Genomic DNA, 21,278 nt, shown 5'->3' with positions numbered 1-21,278 from the left:
CTCTCTCCCGCTCTCTTACTCTCCCTCTCCCTCTCCCTCTCTCTCCTCTCTCTCTCTCCCTCTCTCTCTCTCTCTCTCTCTCTCTCTCTCTCTCTCTCTCTCTCTCTCTCTCTCCCTGTCTCTCTCTCTCTCTCTACCTCTCTCTCTCTCTCTCCCTGTCTCTCTCTCTCTCTCTCTCCCCTCTTTCTCTATCTCTCTCTCTCCCTGTCTCTCTCTCTCTCCCCTCTCTCTCTCTCTCTCTCTCTCCCGGTTCAGTCCAGGCATCTCTCTCTCTCTCTCTCTCTCTCTCCCCTCTCTCTCTCTCTCTCTCTCCCCTCTCTCTCTCTCTCTCCCCTCTCTCTCTCTCTCTCTCTCTCTCTCTCTCTCTCTCTCTCTCTTTGTTCAGTCCAGGCATCTCTCTCTCTCTCCCTCTCTCTCTCTCTCTCTCTCTCTCTCTTTGTTCAGTCCAGGCATCTCTCTCTCTCTCCTCTCTCTCTCTCTCTTTGTTCAGTCCAGGCATCTCTCTCTCTTTTCAGATCTACATCTTTGAAAACAACATCTATTACCAATCTGATGTGAGAAGCAATTCCCTCCGGATCACCTCTTCTGGAAAAGAGGGAGTGGTTTTTAATGGGATTGCCGACTGGCTCTATGAAGGTTTGTATGAATGCCAATTTGCAGCTTCAAGGCATACCCAAGGACAAAAGCAAAATGTAATATACCAGAGACAAAGAAAGGGAAGGGGAGAGAGACACAGGGAGAGACACAGGGAGAGAGAATAAATAACAGATCAAAAAAGCATAAATCACATTTCCACAGATGGATGTCTCCAGCTTGCAGGGAAAGATGGGCCACAGCTCATAATGAGTGCATTAGTCTACTTCGGATAACTAATTAAATACATGAGAACTAGCTCAGACATTTAGCACAGTTAATGAAATTCAGATGAAGGGCTAGCCATTATTTTCTCAATGCAGCCTGCTGATAGCTCCCCCCTCCCCCCGCTCTGCTGGGGTTCCCGGAGCAGAAAAGCGTTGCTTTGCACCAGTATTTTGACGATAGACTCCAGCACTCACCTACATCCCGAGGTGGTTGTGTTTGGCTCCCTTTCTGAAGAACAAGTTAATGGAGCAGGCTTTTCCACAGTCCATTTGGGTCTCACAAGAGTGCTCTTGTTAGGATTGTTGAAAGCTCTTCGGGGGAGAGTGGGGGTTGTGTTGTCTCACGGATCAGTCTCTAAACGCTTCGCTCAACTAGACTTGGCGACTTTCATTCACATTTTGTCGCTTAGTCGGCGGAAACAAATTGAGAGTAAAAAATATAAAAAATCTGCATTGCAAAACCAATCCAAAGTGTTTAGGGCGTTGCTTTGTTTGGGTCCAAAGTAGCAGACATAGTGGTGTTACCAGCCGTTCTCGCTGACTTTCTAGCCCCTATTTCAACATAGAAAACCCCAGACGTTTGGAAGGTGGAGATCCCAATTGTCTGGTTTTGCGAGACTAGGTGCTGCCATACTGGCAGCATTATTTTGGAGGTCTCGGCTGAAAGGTTTGACAACACATGGGTAAAAGAAGAGTTGGTTGAATCTGTGTAGATAGTAGGGCAGATCATCCATAAGGATGGGGCCCCTGGAAATAAAAGTGTTTGTAAGTTGACGGAGCGACTAACAGCTGTGGTTTTGTTGTGTCCAGAGGAGATGCTGGGGTCATATGTGGCCCACTGGTGGTCTCCAGACGGGGAGAGGCTGGCCTATCTGACAATCAACGACAGCCTAGTGCCCAACATGCTCCTGCCCAAGTTCACGGGCAGTGCCTACCCCACAGGATCACGCTACCCATACCCCAAGGTGAGGCTGAGTTGAACGGGAAACAGGAAAATAATGTGTGTTTTCTGAGAGCTACCTGCTTGTTGCAAAGGCCCCAAAACAGCAGTTCTTCACAAAAATACTAATGTCTTTGGAGATCATACAATATAGTGTGTGTCTTTCACCTGCTGTAGTGAAGGTCATCCATGTCTGACCACACCACAGGAAGAGTTCAGCATCTTTCAGCTTCCTAATATAAACACTGCGAGGAGATGGAACAACTTATGTGTCTGAATCTTGTATCCCATGAAATATATATTTATATTTTCTCAACAAAGGGGAAAATGATTAAATAATCTGATGGATTTATACAGTATGACCACTGCTTTGACTAGCCAATATCCAAAATGCAGCAGCATATTGTAACCAAGACAAGTAGTAGAGTTCATAACTCCTCTTTTAGAGACTTTGCTGGATTCCAGTTCACTTCAAGATAAATTTCAAGATTCTTCTGTATGTTTGTAAAGGTCTCACTGGCACAGCGCCAGCATGTGCGTAAGATCTTTTGATCGTGTATCAGCAATAGATCTCTCAGATCTCCCAGATGTTCAAAACGAAAGATTTGAGGAGGATCCTGCATTCTCGTTTTGTGCCCCCAAATGCACTGCCAGTTTTCAATAGGGATGTGACCTCAGCAAATATATTCAAATTGAGACTCAGGATTCATTCTCATGCAATATTGCTTTTAAATTAATGTATTATTATTTTCTGAATGTATATTTTTAAATGTTAGTTGACTTATGTATGTATGTACAGTATGTATGTATGAATGTATGCATGTATGTACATATGTATGTATTTATGTATGTATATATGTATATATATATATATATATACAGTATATGGGGGTGGCGCGTAGCTCGGGAGGTAGAACGGCCGATCCCAGCTTCAGCAGTGTGCCGAAGTGTCCTTGAGCAAGACGCTGAACCCCAGAATCGCTCACGTGCGGCACGGTGGTGTAGTACCTAGTACCTGGTACCTAGTACTGCCGCTTCACAGCTAGAAGGTCTCCGGGCCTTTCTGTGCAGAGTTTGCATGTTCTCCCCGTGTTCGCAAGGGTTTCCTCCCAAAGAACCCAATCCGAAAAACATGGATAAGAACAGATGCTCTTCAGTCCTGTCCCTGACCAGGGACTTGGACTTGGATCATGAACGATGACTGCCCACTGCTCGGTCCCTGACCACTGCCCACTGCTCCTGGCTGCCCCTGGAGGAGGACGGCTTGGTCCCTGACCACTGCCCACTGCTCCTGGCTGCCCCTGGAGGAGGACGGCTTGGTCCCTGACCACTGCCCACTGCTCCTGGCTGCCCCTGGAGGAGGACGGCTTGGTCCCTGACCACTGCCCACTGCTCCTGGCTGCCCCTGGAGGAGGACGGCTTGGTCCCTGACCACTGCCCACTGCTCCTGGCTGCCCCTGGAGGAGGACGGCTTGGTCCCTGACCACTGCCCACTGCTCCTGGCTGCCCCTGGAGGAAGACGGCTTGGATGGGAGAAATGCAGGGAACAATTTGCATTGGCGACACCTGGAGTTGCATGTGTGTGTTGTGTGCCGTGCATGTGTGTGTTGTGTGAAATGTGTGTCACTGTGTGGCTATGTGTGTGTGTGTGTGTGTGTGTGTGTGTGTGTGTATGTATGTGTGTGTGTGTGTGTGTGTGTGTGTGTGTGTGTATATATGTATGTGTGTGTGTATGTATGTATGTATGTATGTATGTATGTATGTATGTATGTATGTATGTATGTATGTATGTATGTATGTATGTATGTATGTATGTATGTATGTATGTGTGTGTGTATCTATGTATGTATGTATGTGTGTGTGTGTGTGTGTGTGTGTATGTGTGTATGTGTGTATGCGTGTATGTATGTATGTATGTATGTATGTGAGTGTGTGTATGTATGTATATACTGTATGTGTGTGTATGTATGTATGTATGTATGTATGTGTGTGTGTGTGTGTGTGTGTGTGTGTGTATGTATGTATGTATGTATGTATGTATGTATGTATGTATGTATGTATGTATGTATGTATGTATGTATGTATGTATGTATGTATGCATGTATGTATGGTAGTGTATCAGCAATAGAGCTCTCAGGTCTTCTGACGCTGGCCTTCTCTGTACCACATGTTCAAAACTAAAGATTTGGGGAGAATCCTGCTTTCTCATTTTGTGCACCCAAATTGCGGAATGCACTGCCAGTTTTCATTAGGGATGCAGCCTCAGCAAATATCACCAAATGGAGACTCAGGACTCATTAGTTTCCAGGCGGCCTCAGCTGCCGCTCCATCTTGTATTTCCCAATATTCAGTCATCTTCTTCTTCCTAGGAAGGTCCAGTCCTATATGCCCAAAGTCCTCAACTGGCATTGTGGGCCACTAGTTCTGATGGTGGCACTACAGCAACAGTCTAAATTTTAAAATGTAAAAAAAATCATGACAAATCAGCTATACGTGCTATCACTTTGCAACTACCACCAAAATGCAGGCCCAAGTGAGTAGAAACTTCCATATACTTTGAACTGGCAGGAATTATTTGCAGCTCCTGTACTGCAAATACTCGCTCAATAAATCACCAATGTTCATGAAAAAATTACAACATGTAGTGTGACATTTTCATTTTCATTTTCAAACCATCTATGGCTTCTCACATGACAGGTAGCTCAAGAGCTCAAGCCCAGGGGGATGCAGAATAACAATGCTAATGCAAAATCTATTGTACTGTGTGACATGAATTGTTTAAAAAAAAATATATATATTGGTAGCTGCTACTGTTTCTTGTTGGCATCTCTTCATCTGACCAGTCTTTTGTCTGCTTACATCTCAATCAGTGCCACCTGTGTTCAATCCAATCAAATCAGTCAGTGCATGCTCAGTCCAGAGTCCCACAACTCATTCCCATCATAGTATGTAGGCCTACTAATATGTTCATGCAGGATTCCTACTGTATTTAAGGTCAAACTGCCAGCTTCTCACTTGGCTCAAACAAGAACATGACCTTCCCTTGGTGTGTGGTTGTGAGTTCGAGCCCCGGGTGAATAACCATTCTACTGTTTGGATTCCAGACACGTTTTTTAATTTAAGATTTAAAGAGACCCTCATGTATTTGTCATTTGTCTCCTTCCTCTTTATCATCAAAACACCCGGCCCGGATCCGGTACTGTGCTGCAACTCTAATTCTCATTCAATATTTCATTTAGATTAATGTTTTATACATTTCTGAATGTATCTTTTTAAATGGTAGAAGAAGTGCTGGTTATGTTAAGTATTCGTTATGAAGTGTTGGTTTTGTCAAGTATTCATTACGAAGGGCTGATTATGTCAAGTGTTCGTTATGATGTGTGGAGGGACAGCGTTCCCTATGGGGCTCAGCATAAATGGAATATGCTTTGATCTATTAAACCTCATGATACATTCACCCATGAAGGGCAGGTTTAATTGTGGGTCACCCATGAATCTGGTGAAATGAGAATGATGTTAGATCTGAGACAGTCATGTAGCTACAGTACTGCAGGACTCTGCTTCACACATGCATGTTGATGTTCAGCAACATTTATTTTGGCCACAATTGTATAATGAATGAATACAAGAAGAATTAAATACATCTGTTGTCGAGCAAAGCTGAACCAATGGTTGCTTCATTGTGTTTGGTGACAGGCGGGCCAGATCAATCCCACAGTGCATCTGACGGTGGTGAACCTGTACGGACCCACACACACCCAGGACCTGCGGGCGCCAGACAACCTCTGCTTCAGGTGAGAGACACGGTGACATCATCGCTTCAGGTGGGAAACACGGTGACATCATCGCTTCAGGTGGGAGATGCGGTGACATCATCCTGCCAGGGCTTCTCCAGAAGTGTGTTCATTACACACTGTGGCATTTCAGGGAGAGGATGAACACACGTTATGTTCACTGTGACCCCTTCTCAGTAGTTAATTGAATGATTGATTGATTGGTTGATTGATTGATTGATTGACTGATTGAATTTGAATGATAATTTATTTCCTTTTGGAAATTCATCATTTTGCCATACAGCTACCATCAGTCAGACAGACAGACAGACAGACAGACAGACACCAACTGCAAACACTGACAGTACCAACAGACAACAACAGAACACCTCAACATAACCACAGACCTGTGCCCATATATCAGCAAAATGCTCTACTGTATGTATTATACGGCGCAGCATCGTTTCCCACAGAGGTCCATTTGTTTCAACAGGATGGTGGTAGTTTGTCTTACTAACGGGCCACATTATTAAATGTGTTGTGGAATGTGTTGGTGAGACTCCGTCAAAGCGCTAAAACTAGTTAACCTCAGCCTCGTTATTTGCTCCAACAAAAACAACATTTCCCGGAGGATCCTGCCAGTTCAGACAAGCCCAGACTTGTCTGGCCCGGGAGACCACCTCGGGTCTCACTCTGGCGGTCTCACTCTGGCGGTCTCACTGTGGCGGTGTGCGTTTGTCCCCCTGTGGCCCCCCAGGGAGCACTACGTGGCGATGGTGAAGTGGATCAGCCCGACCCACCTGGCCGTGCGCTGGCTGACCCGGCCCCAGAACGTGTCCGTGCTCAGCGTGTGCGACGCCACCAGCGGGGCGTGCGTTCAGGTGGGCAGCGTCACCACCACTCATCAGGGGTCTCGCCAGGGCCTGGCCTGGTTATCCAGCACTGCCCAGGACACAGCGGGGGTCTCGCTGGGGCCTGGCCTCGTTATGCAGCGCTGCCGAAGACACAGCGGCAATTTGTCATCCATTAGCTCCGAGCAAGGACGCGCAACAATGGCCGAGTCCTTGCAGGCCAGCCTGGATATAGCATGCTCTTGACTTGTCATTCATCTCTTCTGGACGAACCGTCTCATTCTGGATTAGGCGGTATGGTTTCAGCGCTGAGTTGAAGCCATGTGTCAGAATACTAACTTGTTTGTCTTTTTTTCACCCCGCAGAGACACGAAGAGACAACAGAACTCTGGCTCACTCAACAGGTCCAGCTAATTATTCATCTGTCATTACAATCAAATTACTGTATGTTAAAGGGGCTTGGTCACGCTTGTGTCAGTTGATATTATTTGGATTAAATGCTTACATTTTGTATGTAGGCCCTTTTAAAATCACTGTCACTGTAGCTGTTACAAAGGGCAAGGTTGAGGTTGAGGTTGAATGTGAATCCATGATTTCCGCGATTCCGTCTTCCGTGTAGGGAAACAGCTAAACCGACAGGGATTTAAAAAAAAAAGGCCTACACACAGAATTTAAGCATTTAATCCAAATAATATCAATTGAAATGAGCATGACTGTGCCCCTTTAATCTGTTGGACGCGGTACATATTTGGCATCTAACGTTCCTTCCCAGAGGTCAGCGGTGTGCAGCATGTGTTCTGAGAGCAGCTGTGTGTTCTCAGAACCAGGAGCCGCTGTTCTCCCAGGACAGGAGCCGGTTCTTCCTCACAGTGCCCGTAAAGCAGGGGGGGCAGGGAGAGTTCCACCACATCGCCATGTTCACCAAGAAGGTGGGTGTCCTCACATTATGAGACCATGAGACCGGGCCACAGTTGTTTGTTAAAGATTCAAGATAAACGGGCCGCCCCGGTAGCTCAATGAGTTGGGGTGCGTACCATGTAGAGGCTCGTCCTTACCACGGCGGCGTGGGTTCGAATCCGGCCCACGCCCTTTGCTGCATGTCTTCCCCTCTCTCTCTCTCTCTCTCTCTCTCCCACCTTTCCTGTCTGTCCTTCCACTGTCCTATCCCAATAAAGCAGAAATGCCCTAAAAATATCTTTAAGAAAAAAGATTCAAGATACATTTTATTGTCCCACAAAGTGGAAAATTTGGCTTTGCTTTTATCCATGCTGCAGCCATGAAAGGCAAACATTCCACATACAAAAACCATACAATGATGTTAGTGAAGGCAAGAAAAGCAAAGAGCTACACAAATCCCTTTAAGCCGATGCTATTTTTGGATGTTGTCTTAGTTCAGACCATCAGAAGAATCAAGACTTTTATCGCCTTTGCAGACGCATGATTGGCTGCTTTGCACTGTTTCTGAGTGTAGTGATTTATATCTGGGATATGTCGATAATGGTCTAGTCTAGTTTTCACTCATTCATTCAGCCCCTCAATGCAAAATGAGTCATGCCCCCCCTCACCTCCCCTTGAAAATCTTGTGTTGTCTTCCTTCAGTCCAGAAGTGAGGAAAGTGAAGTCCGGTACCTGACCTCGGGCGACTGGGAGGTCACCAAGATTCTGGGCTACGATGAGAACGAGCACACCCTGTGAGTGTGTCAGCCCTGTTACTGTGTTCACACCCTGTGAGTGTGTCAGCCCTGTTACTGTGTTTACACCCTGTGAGTGTGTCAGCTCTGTTACTGTGATTACACCTTGTGAGTGTGTCAGCTCTGTTACTGTGTTCACACCCTGTGAGTGTGTCAGCTCTGTTACTGTGTGTTTACACCCTGTGAGTGTGTCAGCTCTGTAACTGTGTTTACACCCTGTGAGTGTGTCAGCTCTGTTACTGTGTGTTTACACCCTGTGAGTGTGTCAGCCCTGTTACTGTGTTTACACCCTGTGAGTGTGTCAGCTCTGTTACTGTGTTTACATCATGTGAGTGTGTCAGCTATGTTGCTGTGTGTTTACACCCTGTGAGTGTGTCAGCTCTGTTACTGTGTTTACATCATGTGAGTGTGTCAGCTATGTTGCTGTGTGTTTACACCCTGTGAGTGTGTGGCTATGTTACTGTGTGTTTACATCCTGTGAGTGTGTCAGCTCTGTTACTGTGTGTTTACACCCTGTGAGTGTGTCAGCTCTGTTACTGTGTCTTTACACCCTGTGAGTGTGTGACTATGTTACTTTGTGTTTACACCCTGTGAGTGTGTCAGCTCTGTTACTGTGTGTTTATACCCTGTGAGTGTGTCATCTCTGTTACTGTGTTTACACCCTGTTATTGTGTCAGCTCTGTTACTGTGTGTTTACACCCTGTGAGTGTGTCAGCCCTGTTACTGTGTTTATAACCTGTGAGTGTGTCAGCCCTGTTACTGTGTTTATAACCTGTGAGTGTGTGGCTCTGTTACTGTGTGTTTACACACTGTGAGTGTATCAGCTCTGTTACTGTGTGTTTACACCCTGTGAGTGTGTCAGCTCTGCTACTGTGTTTACACCCTGTGAGTGTGTCAGCTCTGCTACTGTGTTTACACCCTGTGAGTGTGTCAGCTCTGTTACTGTGTTCACACCCTGTGAGTGTGTGGCTCTGTTACTGTGTGTTTACATCCTGTGAGTGTGTCAGCTCTGTTACTGTGTTTACATCCTGTGAGTGTGTCAGCTCTGTTACTGTGTTTAAACCCTGTGAGTGTGTCAGCTCTGTTACTGTGTTCACACCCTGTGAGTGTGTGGCTCTGTTACTGTGTGTTTACATCCTGTGAGTGTGTCAGCTCTGTTACTGTGTTTACATCCTGTGAGTGTGTCAGCTCTGTTACTGTGTTTAAACCCTGTGAGTGTGTCAGCTCTGTTACTGTGTTTCACACCCTGTGAGTGTGTGGCTCTGTTACTGTGTTTACACCCTGTGAGTGTGTCAGCTCTGTTACTGTGTTTACACCCTGTGAGTGTGTCAGCTCTGTTACTGTGTGTTTATACCATGTGAGTGTGTCAGCTCTGTTACTGTGTATTTACACCCTGTGAGTGTGTGGCTCTGTTACTGTGTTTACACCCTGTGAGTGTGTCAACCCGGTTACTGTGTGTTTACACCCTGTGAGTGTGTCAGCCCTGTTACTGTGTTTACACCCTGAGTGTATCATCTCTGTTACTGTGTGTTTACACCCTGTGAGTGTGTGGCTATGTTACTGTGTGTTTACACCCTGTGAGTGTGTCAGCTCTGTTACTGTGTGTTTACACCCTGTGAGTGTGTCAGCTCTGTTACTGTGTGTTTACACCCTGTGAGTGTGTCAGCTCTGTGACTGTGTTTACACCCTGTTAGTGTGTCAGCTCTGTTACTGTGTGTTTACACCCTGTGAGTGTGTCAGCCCTGTTACTGTGTTTACAACCTGTGAGTGTGTCATCTCTGTTACTGTGTGTTTACACCCTGTGAGTGTGTGGCTATGTTACTGTGTGTTTACACCCTGTGAGTGTGTCAGCTCTGTTAATGTGTGTTTACACCCTGTGAGTGTGTCAGCTCTGTTACTGTGTGTTTACACCCTGTGAGTGTGTCAGCTCTGTGACTGTGTTTACACCCTGTGAGTGTGTCAGCTCTGTTACTGTGTGTTTACACCCTGTGAGTGTGTCAGCTCTGTTACTGTGTGTTTACACCCTGTGAGTGTGTGTCTCTGTTATAGCTCTATATAAGTGCAGTCCATTTACCATTTACTGTGTGTGTTTCATGTCGGGTGAAAGCCCTGTCTGGTCAGTTTAAGCTCCTGTTGATGAAAAAGTTTTCACCCCAATAGATATTTCTTCAGCACTGAGGACTCACCGCAGAAGAGACACCTGTACAGGTAAGACATGCGTACTGCGCTGTGCACTCAACACTGATCCATGTTAACCGCGGTTAATGCGCATTAACAACCCGTCAACAGCTGTGTTAACGCGTTTATAACTCTTCAACAGCTGTGTTAACACGTTAATAACCCTTCAACAGCTGTGTTAACATGTAAATAACCCTTCAATAGCTGTGTTAATGCATTAAGAACCCTTCAACAGCTGTGTTAACATGTTAATAACCCTTCAACAGCTGTGTCAACACGTTAATAACTCTTCAACTGCTGTGTTAATGCGTTAACTGTTCAACGGCTGTGTTAACGCATTAATAACCCTTCAACGGCTGTGTTAACGCGTTAATAACCCTTCAATGGCTGTGTTAACGCGTTAATAACCCTTCAACAGCTGTGTTAACGCGCTAATAACCCTTCAACAGCTGTGTTAAAGGAGAATGCTCTTTTTCGACAACCTGGACATTATTTACGGCATATTATAAGACGTTTGACTCACAAGATAACTTTGGTGTAATTCGGAGGCCTGTAGAATACATTTTAAATCCAGCGCGAGCCAAGTATATCCATGTAATGGCGGCGGACGGGGCACTGAGAATGCAGCTTCTAAAAAATGTATTTTCTGCCACCAAACGGTTGTTTTCATCAATCTATTTTTATGAATAGCTAGTTGTGCTTCCATAGAGCGAGGGCTTTTTGTGGTTTTCACATGCCTCTGTAATATGATCTTTAGAAACGTCTTTAGAAACTAAATAAAGCTTCCCCACTTGCTCCAGCACGCATGCGCACAGCGCGCAGACTGGCTATTCTCCGTCTGTAGGCCACACTCTCGGCTCACATTCCCTACGCTACGATCGGCTTCCATCATATTCTAAGTCATCTTCTGTATCCTCAAAATCGGATAAATATTCATCCATATTGCACACAATATTCCAGGCACCAACAAGCCGATCGTAGCGTAGAGAATGTAAGCGGCGAGTGTAGCCTACAGACGGAGAATAGCCAGTCTGCGCGCTGTGCGCATGCGTGCTGGAGCAAGTGGGGAAGCTTTATTTAGTTTCTAAAGACGTTTCTAAAGATCATATTACAGAGGCATGTGAAAACCACAACAAGCCCTCGCTCTATGGAAGCACAACTAGCGATTCATAAAAATAGATTGATGAAAACAACCGTTTCGCGGCAGAAAATACATTTTTTAGAAGCTGCATTCTCGGTGCCCCGTCTGCCGCCATTACATGGATATACTGGATTTTAAATTTCTTCTACAGGCCTCCGAATGACACCAAATTTATCTCGGTGAGTCAAACGTCTTATAATATGCCGTAAATAAGGTCCAGGTTGTCGAAAAAGAGCCTTCTCCTTTAACACCACTTGTCCTCCCTCAGTGTGTCTGCCATTGGCCTGTTCCCACGGCGATGTCTGACCTGTGGGCTGAACCAGGATGAGTGCACGTTCTTCAGCGCAGACGTCAGCCCCGACACGCGGCACGCCATCCTGCAGTGTCGAGGTGAGGGCCCGCACCGTCACAGTGCTACGGAACGGCCTCATTAATACAACCCCCCCCTTCCCTAAGAACAGGTCCAGACGGTTTGATCTACGTTGTATCTCTGGTCTCACAGGTCCCGGGGTGCCCTCTGTGATTCTCCTGAGTTTTGATAACGTGAACTGTGAGTATCGACGTGGTTCGCTCGATTCTGTTCCCATTCACAGCTGTTTGCGATGGTCCTCTAATAGTGTTTGGGCCAAGAATGTTTGGCTTGGTGTGGTGTTCAACAGCTGTTCAACAGAGCATTGCAATGGCTGGCGCCAAGCAGCTGGCAGGAACTGATTTGAATGCAAATTCTATTGGTTTTCATGCCTGGGTGCAATTATGCTGTTGTAAGTATAGTACAAAATGACATATAAAACCATAACGCTGTTGTTGTCAGTCAGCTTGTTCTCACAGTATAGCAGCAGCTTTTTATCTACAGGAGCCATAATTGCTTTTGGATTTTTTCAGCCTTTCACAATAACAGTATCGTCCACTGCCCAGATGACTTGTGTCTGGTCACAGAAACATTTCCCTCCAACAGCGTATTTCATCCTGGAGGACAACGGGCCTCTCAGGGCGGCCCTGGAGAGAAAACACACATTCAGGACCCACGTCAGGCTCGTTCCCAATCAACACTTTGGTAACAGCTATCTTCAGTCATCGCCCCCCCCCTCTCTCTCTCTCTCTCCATCCCTCTATTTCTCTCTCTCTCACTACCTCTCCCTCACTCTTTTCGCTCCTTTAAAACATATATTTCTTACTTCAACAACTACAATGAACTTTTCTTCTTCTCACAGAGCTTCCTTTGAAACTAACCTATCCAGTTGACTTCTCTGAATCTTTTTTCTATGGGCTTCTCTTGATTATGTAAGCATGGTTCCATTGGAACTTTTCTACATTAACATTTCAATTAAATTGTGTTCATACCTAACACAGTTGTAGTTAAGCATACTGTGAACACATAAGGTACAATAGTTGTCAATATAAAGCCATTCTTCTCTGTTTCTGTGTGGGATAGTCTATCAGCTTTGACAGGATAAGGTCTCTGTCCACACCCCTGTGTCCCCTCCCACTGTCTGTCTATCTGTCTGTCTATCTATCTGTCTATCTATCTATCTATCTATCTATCTATCTATCTATCTATCTATCTATCTATCTATCTATCTATCTATCTATCTATCTATCTATCTATCTATCTATCTATCTATCTATCTATCTATCTATCTATCTATCTATCCTTAACTCTATTTATGTACTGTATCTCCCTATGTATCTCTCTCCTTCTCTCCCACCCCCCCCCCCCCTCTCTCTCTCTCTCTCTCTATATCTCTCTCTCTCTCTTTCTCTCTCTCTCTCTTTCAGCGATGGGGTTCCTGGCAGTCAGTCTGTGAGTGAGGAGTTCCAGCTTGGCTGGGACTCGGTTCTGGTCAGTTCTGACGAGGTCATCGTGGCCCGTCTGGACGGCAGGGGTACCGGGTTCCGGGGCCAGAGGGTTCTGCAGCAGATCCACAGGAGGATGGGGACCGTAGACGTCCAGGACCAGATAGCTGCTTTGGAGTAGGTCCAGTTCTCAGATATGGCTCAGTACTTCAGCACTTTGAGATTGTCTGACAATGAAAAGTGCTTTATAAATCAAATGAATTATTATTATTATTATTATTATTATTATTATTAGTAGTAGTAGTAGTAGTAGTAGTAGTAGTAGTATTAGCATTACATAATAATAATAATAATAATAATAATAATAATAATAATAATAATAATAACAATAATAATAATAATAAGCATAATAATAATAATGATGATGATGATGATGATGATGATAATAATAATAATAATATTTAGATCAAAGGCCTAAGGGTGTAGTGGATATCATTCAGATTTGACAGTACTGTTCCTCTGGCATCATTGCAGGACCCCTCCAACCCTTCCCCTACAGAGTTCCCCCTCCAACCCTTCCCCTACAGAGTTCCCCCTCCAACCCTTCCCCTACAGAGTTCCCCCTCCCAACCGTTCCCCTACAGAGTTCCCCCCCCAACCCTTCCCCTACAGAGTTCCCCCTCCCAACCCTCCCCCTACAGAGTTCCCCCTCAAACCCTTCCCCTACAGAGTTCCCCCTCCAACCCTTCCCCTACAGAGTTCCCCCTCCAACCCTTTCCCTACAGAGTTCCCCCTCCCAACCGTTCCCCTACAGAGTTCCCCCTCCCAACCCTTCCCCTACAGAGTTCCCCCTCCAACCCTTCCCCTACAGAGTTCCCCCTCCAACCCTCCCCCTACAGAGTTCCCCCTCCCAACCGTTCCCCTACAGAGTTCCCCCTCCCAACCGTCCCCCTACAGAGTTCACTCTCCAACCCTTCCCCCTACAGAGTTCCCCCTCTCAACCCTCCCCCTACAGAGTTCCCCCTCTCAACCCTCCCCCTACAGAGTTCCCCCTCTCAACCCTCCCCCTAAAGAGTTCCCCCTCTCAACCATCCCCCTACAGAGTTCCCCCTCTCAACCCTTCCTACAGAGTTCCCCCTCTCAACCCTCCCCCTACAGAGTTCCCCCTCCAACCCTTCCCCTACAGAGTTCCCCCTCCAAACCTTCCCCTACAGAGTTCCCCCTCTCAACCCTCCCCCTACAGAGTTCCCCCTCTCAATCCTCCCCCTAAAGAGTTCCCCCTCTCAACCCTCCCCCTACAGAGTTCCCCCTCTCAATCCTCCTCCTAAAGAGTTCCCCCTCTAAAACCTTCACCTTCTTTGTGAGACTTTCATGATTGAATCTCAAAAGTTTTCCCTGGATTCCTCACATCCTGAATCCTCGATTCCTCACATCCTGAACCTCCACCATCTTCTCCAAAACGTGTCCTCTTTTCCTTTTTCAAGAAGTGAGGAACTGAGAAACAAATTGAGATCCAGTCCAGCTGAAACATCTGTCAACGCTGAGCCTGGTGGAAATCATACAGTATTTCTGGGTTGAAATCATGTAGTATTTGTGGTTTTGTTGTTTCTAGGTACTTGTTGAAACTACCGTATGTTGATCCCACTCGGATAGGAATCTATGGGAAGGTACAGTGGAATTGATTACATCAACTGATTTCGAAAAAAAAAGTTTCAAATCTTTTAGGAGATCAATGCAGTAATAATTATGTTATAACTTCATTGTAGTAATCAATGTAGTAGTAATTCTGACTATTGGCATGTATAACGGTAGACTTTGCTCAGATGTGATTGGGCTCTCATAGGGCCGTGTTGTGTTCCATGATTGAAGCCATGTTCTCCTCCCAGGGTTATGGTGCTCGTGTCTCGTTAGTGAAGCCATGTTCTCCTCCCAGGGTTATGGTGCTCGTGTCTCGTTAGTGAAGCCATGTTCTCCTCCCAGGGTTATGGTGCTTACTTCTCGTTAGTGAAGCCATGTTCTCCTCCCAGGGTTATGGTGCTTACTTCTCGTTAGTGAAGCCATGTTCTCCTCCCAGGGTTATGGTGCTTACGTCTTGTTAGTGTTGCTGAGGTCGACAGAGAGAGCCATCAGGTGTCCTGTTGCCGTGACCCCAGTCATTGATTGGACGATGTACGGTAAGCAGATGTTATGAATTCCATTACAGGATGTTTAAGGAAAAAAAGTTTCTGCCCACTTTGGTCACATGGAAGTTTCAGATTGTAATCGTCTGCCAAGCATTCATCAGGAAATGCAATGCAACAAAACAAACAGCTGTATAGCATAACAGGATAGTTAGAATGCCACTAAGCAGGAAAATATAAAGAAACAAAACAGTTCTTCTTCAAATCTGCTCTTCACTCCATATTGCAGCTTCAGCATTTTCTGAGAGATACTTTGGCCTGCCGTCAAAAGGTGACAACAGATATCAAGTAAGTTGTTTACTGCTTTCCATCTGTTGTTTATCTTCTCGTTCTGTTGTCTGCTCTTCTCACAATGTGATGTCACACCAGATTGGAAAACAGCAAGCAATGTACAGTACCACAGTGCGCGCGCCGTGTGTGTGTGTGTCTGCGTGTGTGTGTGTGTGCGTGTGTGTGCGCGTTAGGGCTGTCAAAAGTGCCATGAAATTGAGTTTGAATATATTCAAATTAATTTAGTAGAGTTCAAAAAATATTCAAATTTATAAAAAAAAAGATTTTTCATGAATATAATAGCCTAATACAATAACCCTTGACTGTAATATTGTACTGTGAACACTGTTACCCCTCGCTGAGGTGTTAACTTTCATCTTTCAATAAGGTGCTGGGTCTGGATTATTGTGTTATTGCCCGTAAATAAATTGTAGCCTATAAATGTTCTGTTATTAATGTAAATCGCGGCATAATTTTTGATAAATAATATAATTTATTAATATTACAATATTCAAACTCTCAAATTTTGGTTCGAACTTCTTTTAAAAAAAGATATTCAATTTTTTTTCGAACTTCGAATTTTTTTGGACAGCCCTAGTGCGCGTACGTGTACCGTATGCATGAGTACATTAATGCATGCAGCTGTCAGAAAACTTTTATTTGAACTTTAAAAAGAGTGAAAAGCATCACTAAGCAATGGGTGTACGGGGCTTTTGTGCACCAAACGGGACAGAAAGAGTATGTGTTAGAGACGACATTGATTGGCGATTTTCACAGAGTCCACGTCAGATATGTGTAACCAACCACTGAAGCAGCGGTAGCTACAAGTTGACATGTGTACTGGAAGAAGGCAGCAGACGTGTTTTCCTGCAAGTGGGTTGTTTATATGTGGGCCAAAGAGAGCTATTTCTGTCACGGCGCCAGCAGGGGGGCTGTGGTTCAAATGATGCTAGCTAGGTGAGAAGTGGCAAAGATTGACCACAAAGTCGTTAGCATGCATTTCATCCTCAGAGAAAAAGATTATTATGACATTTTCCTTTAATGGCAGAAGATCCACAAATGAAAACAAACAACTGGATATTCCACTTTATCTCATATGCAGCATATAAAAGCAAGGAACGCTGTTTGCAGACGGTCTGTCTAGTGCTTCCAAAGCTGTTTTCTTGTGACTACATACCTCCTTGCCTCTGTATTTCCCCCCCAGTTCTCCAGCGTGTTACAGAACACGAACGCTCTGCAAGAACAGAATCTGCTTTTGGTCCATGGAACTGCAGATGGTAAGTAGTCGCATGTTCATTGAATAATTCATTCAGTCATTAAAATAAAATATTCATGTTGTTGTCGTAATGGAACGTGAGTTCCATCCAGAGATTAAAACCTTTTTTTCCTCTCTCTCTCTTCCCTAGCAAATGTTCATTTTCAACATTCAGCAGAATTAATTCAGCACCTGATAAAAAATGGCGCAAACTACACATTGCAGGTCTGGATAGATGTTTCACACATCACACACACTGCACAATTGAACTATTGCACTACTACAGACTGAAATTGTTATTTTGTTGGTTTGGAGATAACACTGTGAGACTGTGACAGTGGTAATATCAGTGTAAAGGAAACCCTTCGTAGCTGTGTTCTGTCACGTCCTGTTTGTTTAAGACCCTGGTTGGATTTAGGTCTCTGAGTGACGGTTCCGACGCCAGACGGACGCGTCCTGACTAACCTTGTTTCTGATGCAGATCTACCCTGACGAAGGACATTTCCTCTCCTCCAAGAGCCAACAGCATTTGACCAAGTCCCTGATTGGCCACTTCAGAGGGTGCCTGCAGGGACACGCGTCCGTCTCGCCTGAGCTGACCAGGGAGGACGAGTAGCGGGGACCTCGTGACCTTGCCACGACAGACGTTACAATTCTACACTGAACTGCACTGGGTAGTCGATCAAGATGTAGGCTGATGTTGAGTTAATTTGTGTGTGTGGGTGTGTGTGTGTGTGTGTGTGTGTGTGTGTCTGTGTGTGTGCGTGCGTGCGTGCTGGAAGCTGCAAAATAGCACATAAACTATAGGTTGAGAGTTGTTTTTCTCAACAGGTTGATTTAGCTCGTGCTTTCAGTTGCATTACTGCCATCTTGGCATGCTTTTGTTTTTTTGAAGTCGGTCTGAGCTCTGTCAGTTTAAATCACACAACAGACCTTAGCATCTATCCAACCTCATTTCCTTTCGTGTCTGTGCACAATATTTAAATGTCAATTCAGTTCACACCCATGAGGAAACAGATGATTTGTTGAAGTGCAATTGCTTCATTGTCGTCCTACCCACTCTTGATGTGTTGGTTTCAACGGTACAGTGTAGTGCTTACAGTCTACAGTGTGTATTTTAAAATTTGTGTCACAGACATTTGTTTGAATTATTTGAATATGATTATGGTCACTGTTTTATGGGTAGTTGGCAGGTGGTTGTACCTTTTGACTTCATTCTATTAGATGCAATGCAATATTGGCATGGGATCAATCACTATTGTATTTTGCTATTATGTCTTTTATTGGTTATTTGAATAATAAAGAACTCATGCTGAATCTATGGCGTGTTCTGTCAACTACACACAGATCACCTTGACAATGTCATTAAAATCACCTGACTGTCTCCTCTTGTCACTGCAGAGCTGGGCATATTATGCACCGACAGCGTTGAGAGAAAAAAAACGACAGAATGTTGACGGGTTTAAGTTTAGGCTATTCTGCCCTCTCATACGCCAGAAAAAGAAATGGACGGTTTTTAATCCCACTATATTCCCTGTCTAGACTGTTTATCCAGCCAGCTGCCTGCTCTGCCCTGACTACCCTAACATAATTACAAAATCAGAACTCATTAAACTCTGTCCTGAGTGCGTTAAATGTGGCGACACACTTAAATAGTGAACTCCGAGTTCCTAGCAGTACGCCCTGTCATGGCAAGGGGAAAAAAACAGCTCTATCTTTCTTTAACCCAACCAGACTTGGAACATTCGCTGGATTCTCGTGTTCAGAATGGCCTCAGACCCGTAGACGTGTTGGAGTACCGAGGCGAAGCAGCAAGCACGCAGAGAGCGTTACCTCATACTGGAAGTGCATGGAGGACCTTGGGCGAGTGAATGGAACGGGGAGGTGTCAGCAGTTTACATCTCCACCGGTTTGGCGGGGCAATACTCCGCTGGTTCACCTGCGACGCGGGCTCCACAATTTATTATTCATGGGATTGAGGATTTTTCAACTAGGCCTATTGCAGTTGCGTTTTTAAAAGGCGTTGATATGAGAAGGTCATTCATCACTTTGACAAAGGGGGTCGCTCTCACTAGCCTGGAAACCAATACAATTCCAACCTTGCTGATACCATGCAGTATACGGACATCGGCTATATATGAACTACAGTGGCCTTTAGCTTATGATAAGCAATCTTACCCAGCCAAACAGAAAGAGGCTGGGCCGCATATGGATCACAGATGAGCCTAAACCAGTGAACCAATGATTTGAACAATCAGACAACAGCTGTTGTACCACATTTCAGTCCTACAGCATTTTTATAGTTAAACATGTTTTCCTTCGTTTCCACATTGTTGGAAGAGGTAAAGCGGCAGAGCTAATAGGACCAGTAGCGTAAGTGTAAAGTACCAGTAGTGCATAGTGTACTATACCAGTAGTGTAAGTGTAAAGTACCAGTAGTGTATAGTGTAAAGTACCAGTAGTGTAAGTGTAAAGTACCAGTAGTGTAAAGTGTCCTGTACCAGTAGTGTATAGTGTACTATACCAGTAGTGTAAAGTGTACTATACCAGTAGTGTAAAGTGTACTATACCAGTAGTGTATAGTGTTCTGTACCAGTAGTGTATAGTGTACTATACCAGTAGTGTATAGTGCCATGTACCAGTAGTGTATAGTGTCCTGTACCAGTAGTGTATAGTGTACTGTACCAGTAGTGTATAGTGTTCTGTATCAGTAGTGTATAGTGTCCTGTACCAGTAGTGTATAGTGTCCTGTACCAGTAGTGTATAGTGAACTGTACCAGTAGTGTATATTGTAATGTACCAGTAGTGTATAGTGTCCTGTACCAGTAGTGTATAGTGTACTATACAAGTAGTGTATAGTGTAATGTACCAGTAGTGTATAGTGAACTGTACCAGTAGTGTATAGTGTTCTGTACCAGTAGTGTATAGTGTCCTGTACTAGTAGTGTATAGTGTACTATACCAGTAGTGTATAGTGTCCGGTACCAGTAGTGTATAGTGTACTATACCAGTAGTGTATAGTGTTCTGTACCAGTAGTGTATAGTTTACTATACCAGTAGTGTATAGTGTCCTGTACCAGTAGTGTATAGTGAACTGTACCAGTAGTGTATATTGTAATGTACCAGTAGTGTATAGTGTCCTGTACCAGTAGTGTATAGTGAACTGTACCAGTAGTGTATAGTGAACTGTACCAGTAGTGTATATTGTAATGTACCAGTAGTGTATAGTGTTCTGTACCAGTAGTGTATAGTGTACTATACAAGTAGTGTATAGTGTTCTGTGCCAGCAGTGTATAGTGTACTATACCAGTAGTGTATAGTGTTCTGTACCAGTAGTATAGTGTAATATAGCAGTAGTGTATAGTGTAATGTACCAGTAGTGTATAGTGTAATGTACCAGTAGTGTATAGTGTTCTGTACCAGTAGTGTATAGTGTACTATACCAGTAGTGTATAGTGTTCTGTACCAGTAGTGTATAGTGTACTATACCAGTAGTGTATAGTGTTCTGTACCAGTAGTGTATAGTGTACTATACCAGTAGTGTATAGTGTTCTGTACCAGTAGTGTATAGTGAACTGTACCAGTAGTGTATAGTGTTCTGTACCAGTAGTGTATAGTGTCCTGTACTAGTAGTGTATAGTGTAGTATACCAGTAGTGTATAGTGTCCGGTACCAGTAGTGTATAGTGTACTATACCAGTAGTGTATAGTGTTCTGTACCAGTAATGTATAGTTTACTATACCAGTAGTGTATAGTGTAATGTACCAGTAGTGTATAGTATAATGTACCAGTAGTGTATAGTGTAATGTACCAGTAGTGTATAGTATAATGTACCAGTAGTGTATAGTGTTCTGTACCAGTAGTGTATAGTGTCCTGGACCAGTAGTGTATAGTGTTCCGTACCAGTAGTGTATAGTGTTATGTACCAGTAGTGTATAGTGTACTATACCAGTAGTGTATAGTGTTCCGTACCAGTAGTGTATAGTGTACTATACCAGTAGTGTATAGTGAACTGTCCCAGTAGTGTATAGTGTGCTATACCAGAAGTGTATAGTGAACTGTACTTCTTTAACCAGGCAGTACAGACACTTCTTATCCACCACTGATGTATACAATGTAACACCTTCAGAATATTATAGCAGGGCTACAGGCTCACCCACATCTTCAGTCCCCAGACACCGCTTCACCACTGAATATGACCTACAGGGTAATTATGGGCTGAATATGACCTACAGGGTTATTATGGGCTGTCCGAGCCATTTTAGCCTTTGCAGTGCCGGAGGGTTTATCACTATCACTGCATCCTACTCACTCTGCCCTTTGCTCTCTCTTCCTCCCTCTCTCTG

At 44.5% G+C, this 21,278-nt stretch overlaps 1 protein-coding gene across 1 annotated transcript in view; it reads left to right on the top strand.

The window, feature by feature from the left end:
- The window catches only part of LOC311315740 (inactive dipeptidyl peptidase 10-like), a gene marked incomplete at both ends in the record, with an annotated part of 77,480 nt that extends 59,931 nt beyond the window's left edge, over window positions 1–17,549 (top strand). The window contains 19 exons of the mRNA XM_084446443.1: window positions 516–636; window positions 1,671–1,825; window positions 5,497–5,594; window positions 6,331–6,454; window positions 6,790–6,828; window positions 7,246–7,353; window positions 8,024–8,115; window positions 10,276–10,323; window positions 11,703–11,824; window positions 11,937–11,984; window positions 12,390–12,488; window positions 12,646–12,715; window positions 13,211–13,405; window positions 14,841–14,895; window positions 15,303–15,402; window positions 15,638–15,696; window positions 16,883–16,955; window positions 17,085–17,158; window positions 17,415–17,549. Coding sequence (XP_084302569.1) covers window positions 516–636; window positions 1,671–1,825; window positions 5,497–5,594; window positions 6,331–6,454; window positions 6,790–6,828; window positions 7,246–7,353; window positions 8,024–8,115; window positions 10,276–10,323; window positions 11,703–11,824; window positions 11,937–11,984; window positions 12,390–12,488; window positions 12,646–12,715; window positions 13,211–13,405; window positions 14,841–14,895; window positions 15,303–15,402; window positions 15,638–15,696; window positions 16,883–16,955; window positions 17,085–17,158; window positions 17,415–17,549 — 1,815 coding nt within the window. The remainder of the gene's footprint in view (window positions 1–515; window positions 637–1,670; window positions 1,826–5,496; window positions 5,595–6,330; window positions 6,455–6,789; window positions 6,829–7,245; window positions 7,354–8,023; window positions 8,116–10,275; window positions 10,324–11,702; window positions 11,825–11,936; window positions 11,985–12,389; window positions 12,489–12,645; window positions 12,716–13,210; window positions 13,406–14,840; window positions 14,896–15,302; window positions 15,403–15,637; window positions 15,697–16,882; window positions 16,956–17,084; window positions 17,159–17,414) is intronic.
- Between the last annotated feature and the right edge of the window lie 3,729 nt (window positions 17,550–21,278).

Source organism: Borostomias antarcticus (genome assembly GCF_949987555.1).
Source record: "Borostomias antarcticus genome assembly, chromosome: 12".
Taxonomy (NCBI): domain Eukaryota; kingdom Metazoa; phylum Chordata; class Actinopteri; order Stomiiformes; family Stomiidae; genus Borostomias; species Borostomias antarcticus.
The sequence above is the reverse complement of the archived record's forward strand: the minus strand, read 5'-3'. Positions and strand labels throughout refer to the sequence as shown.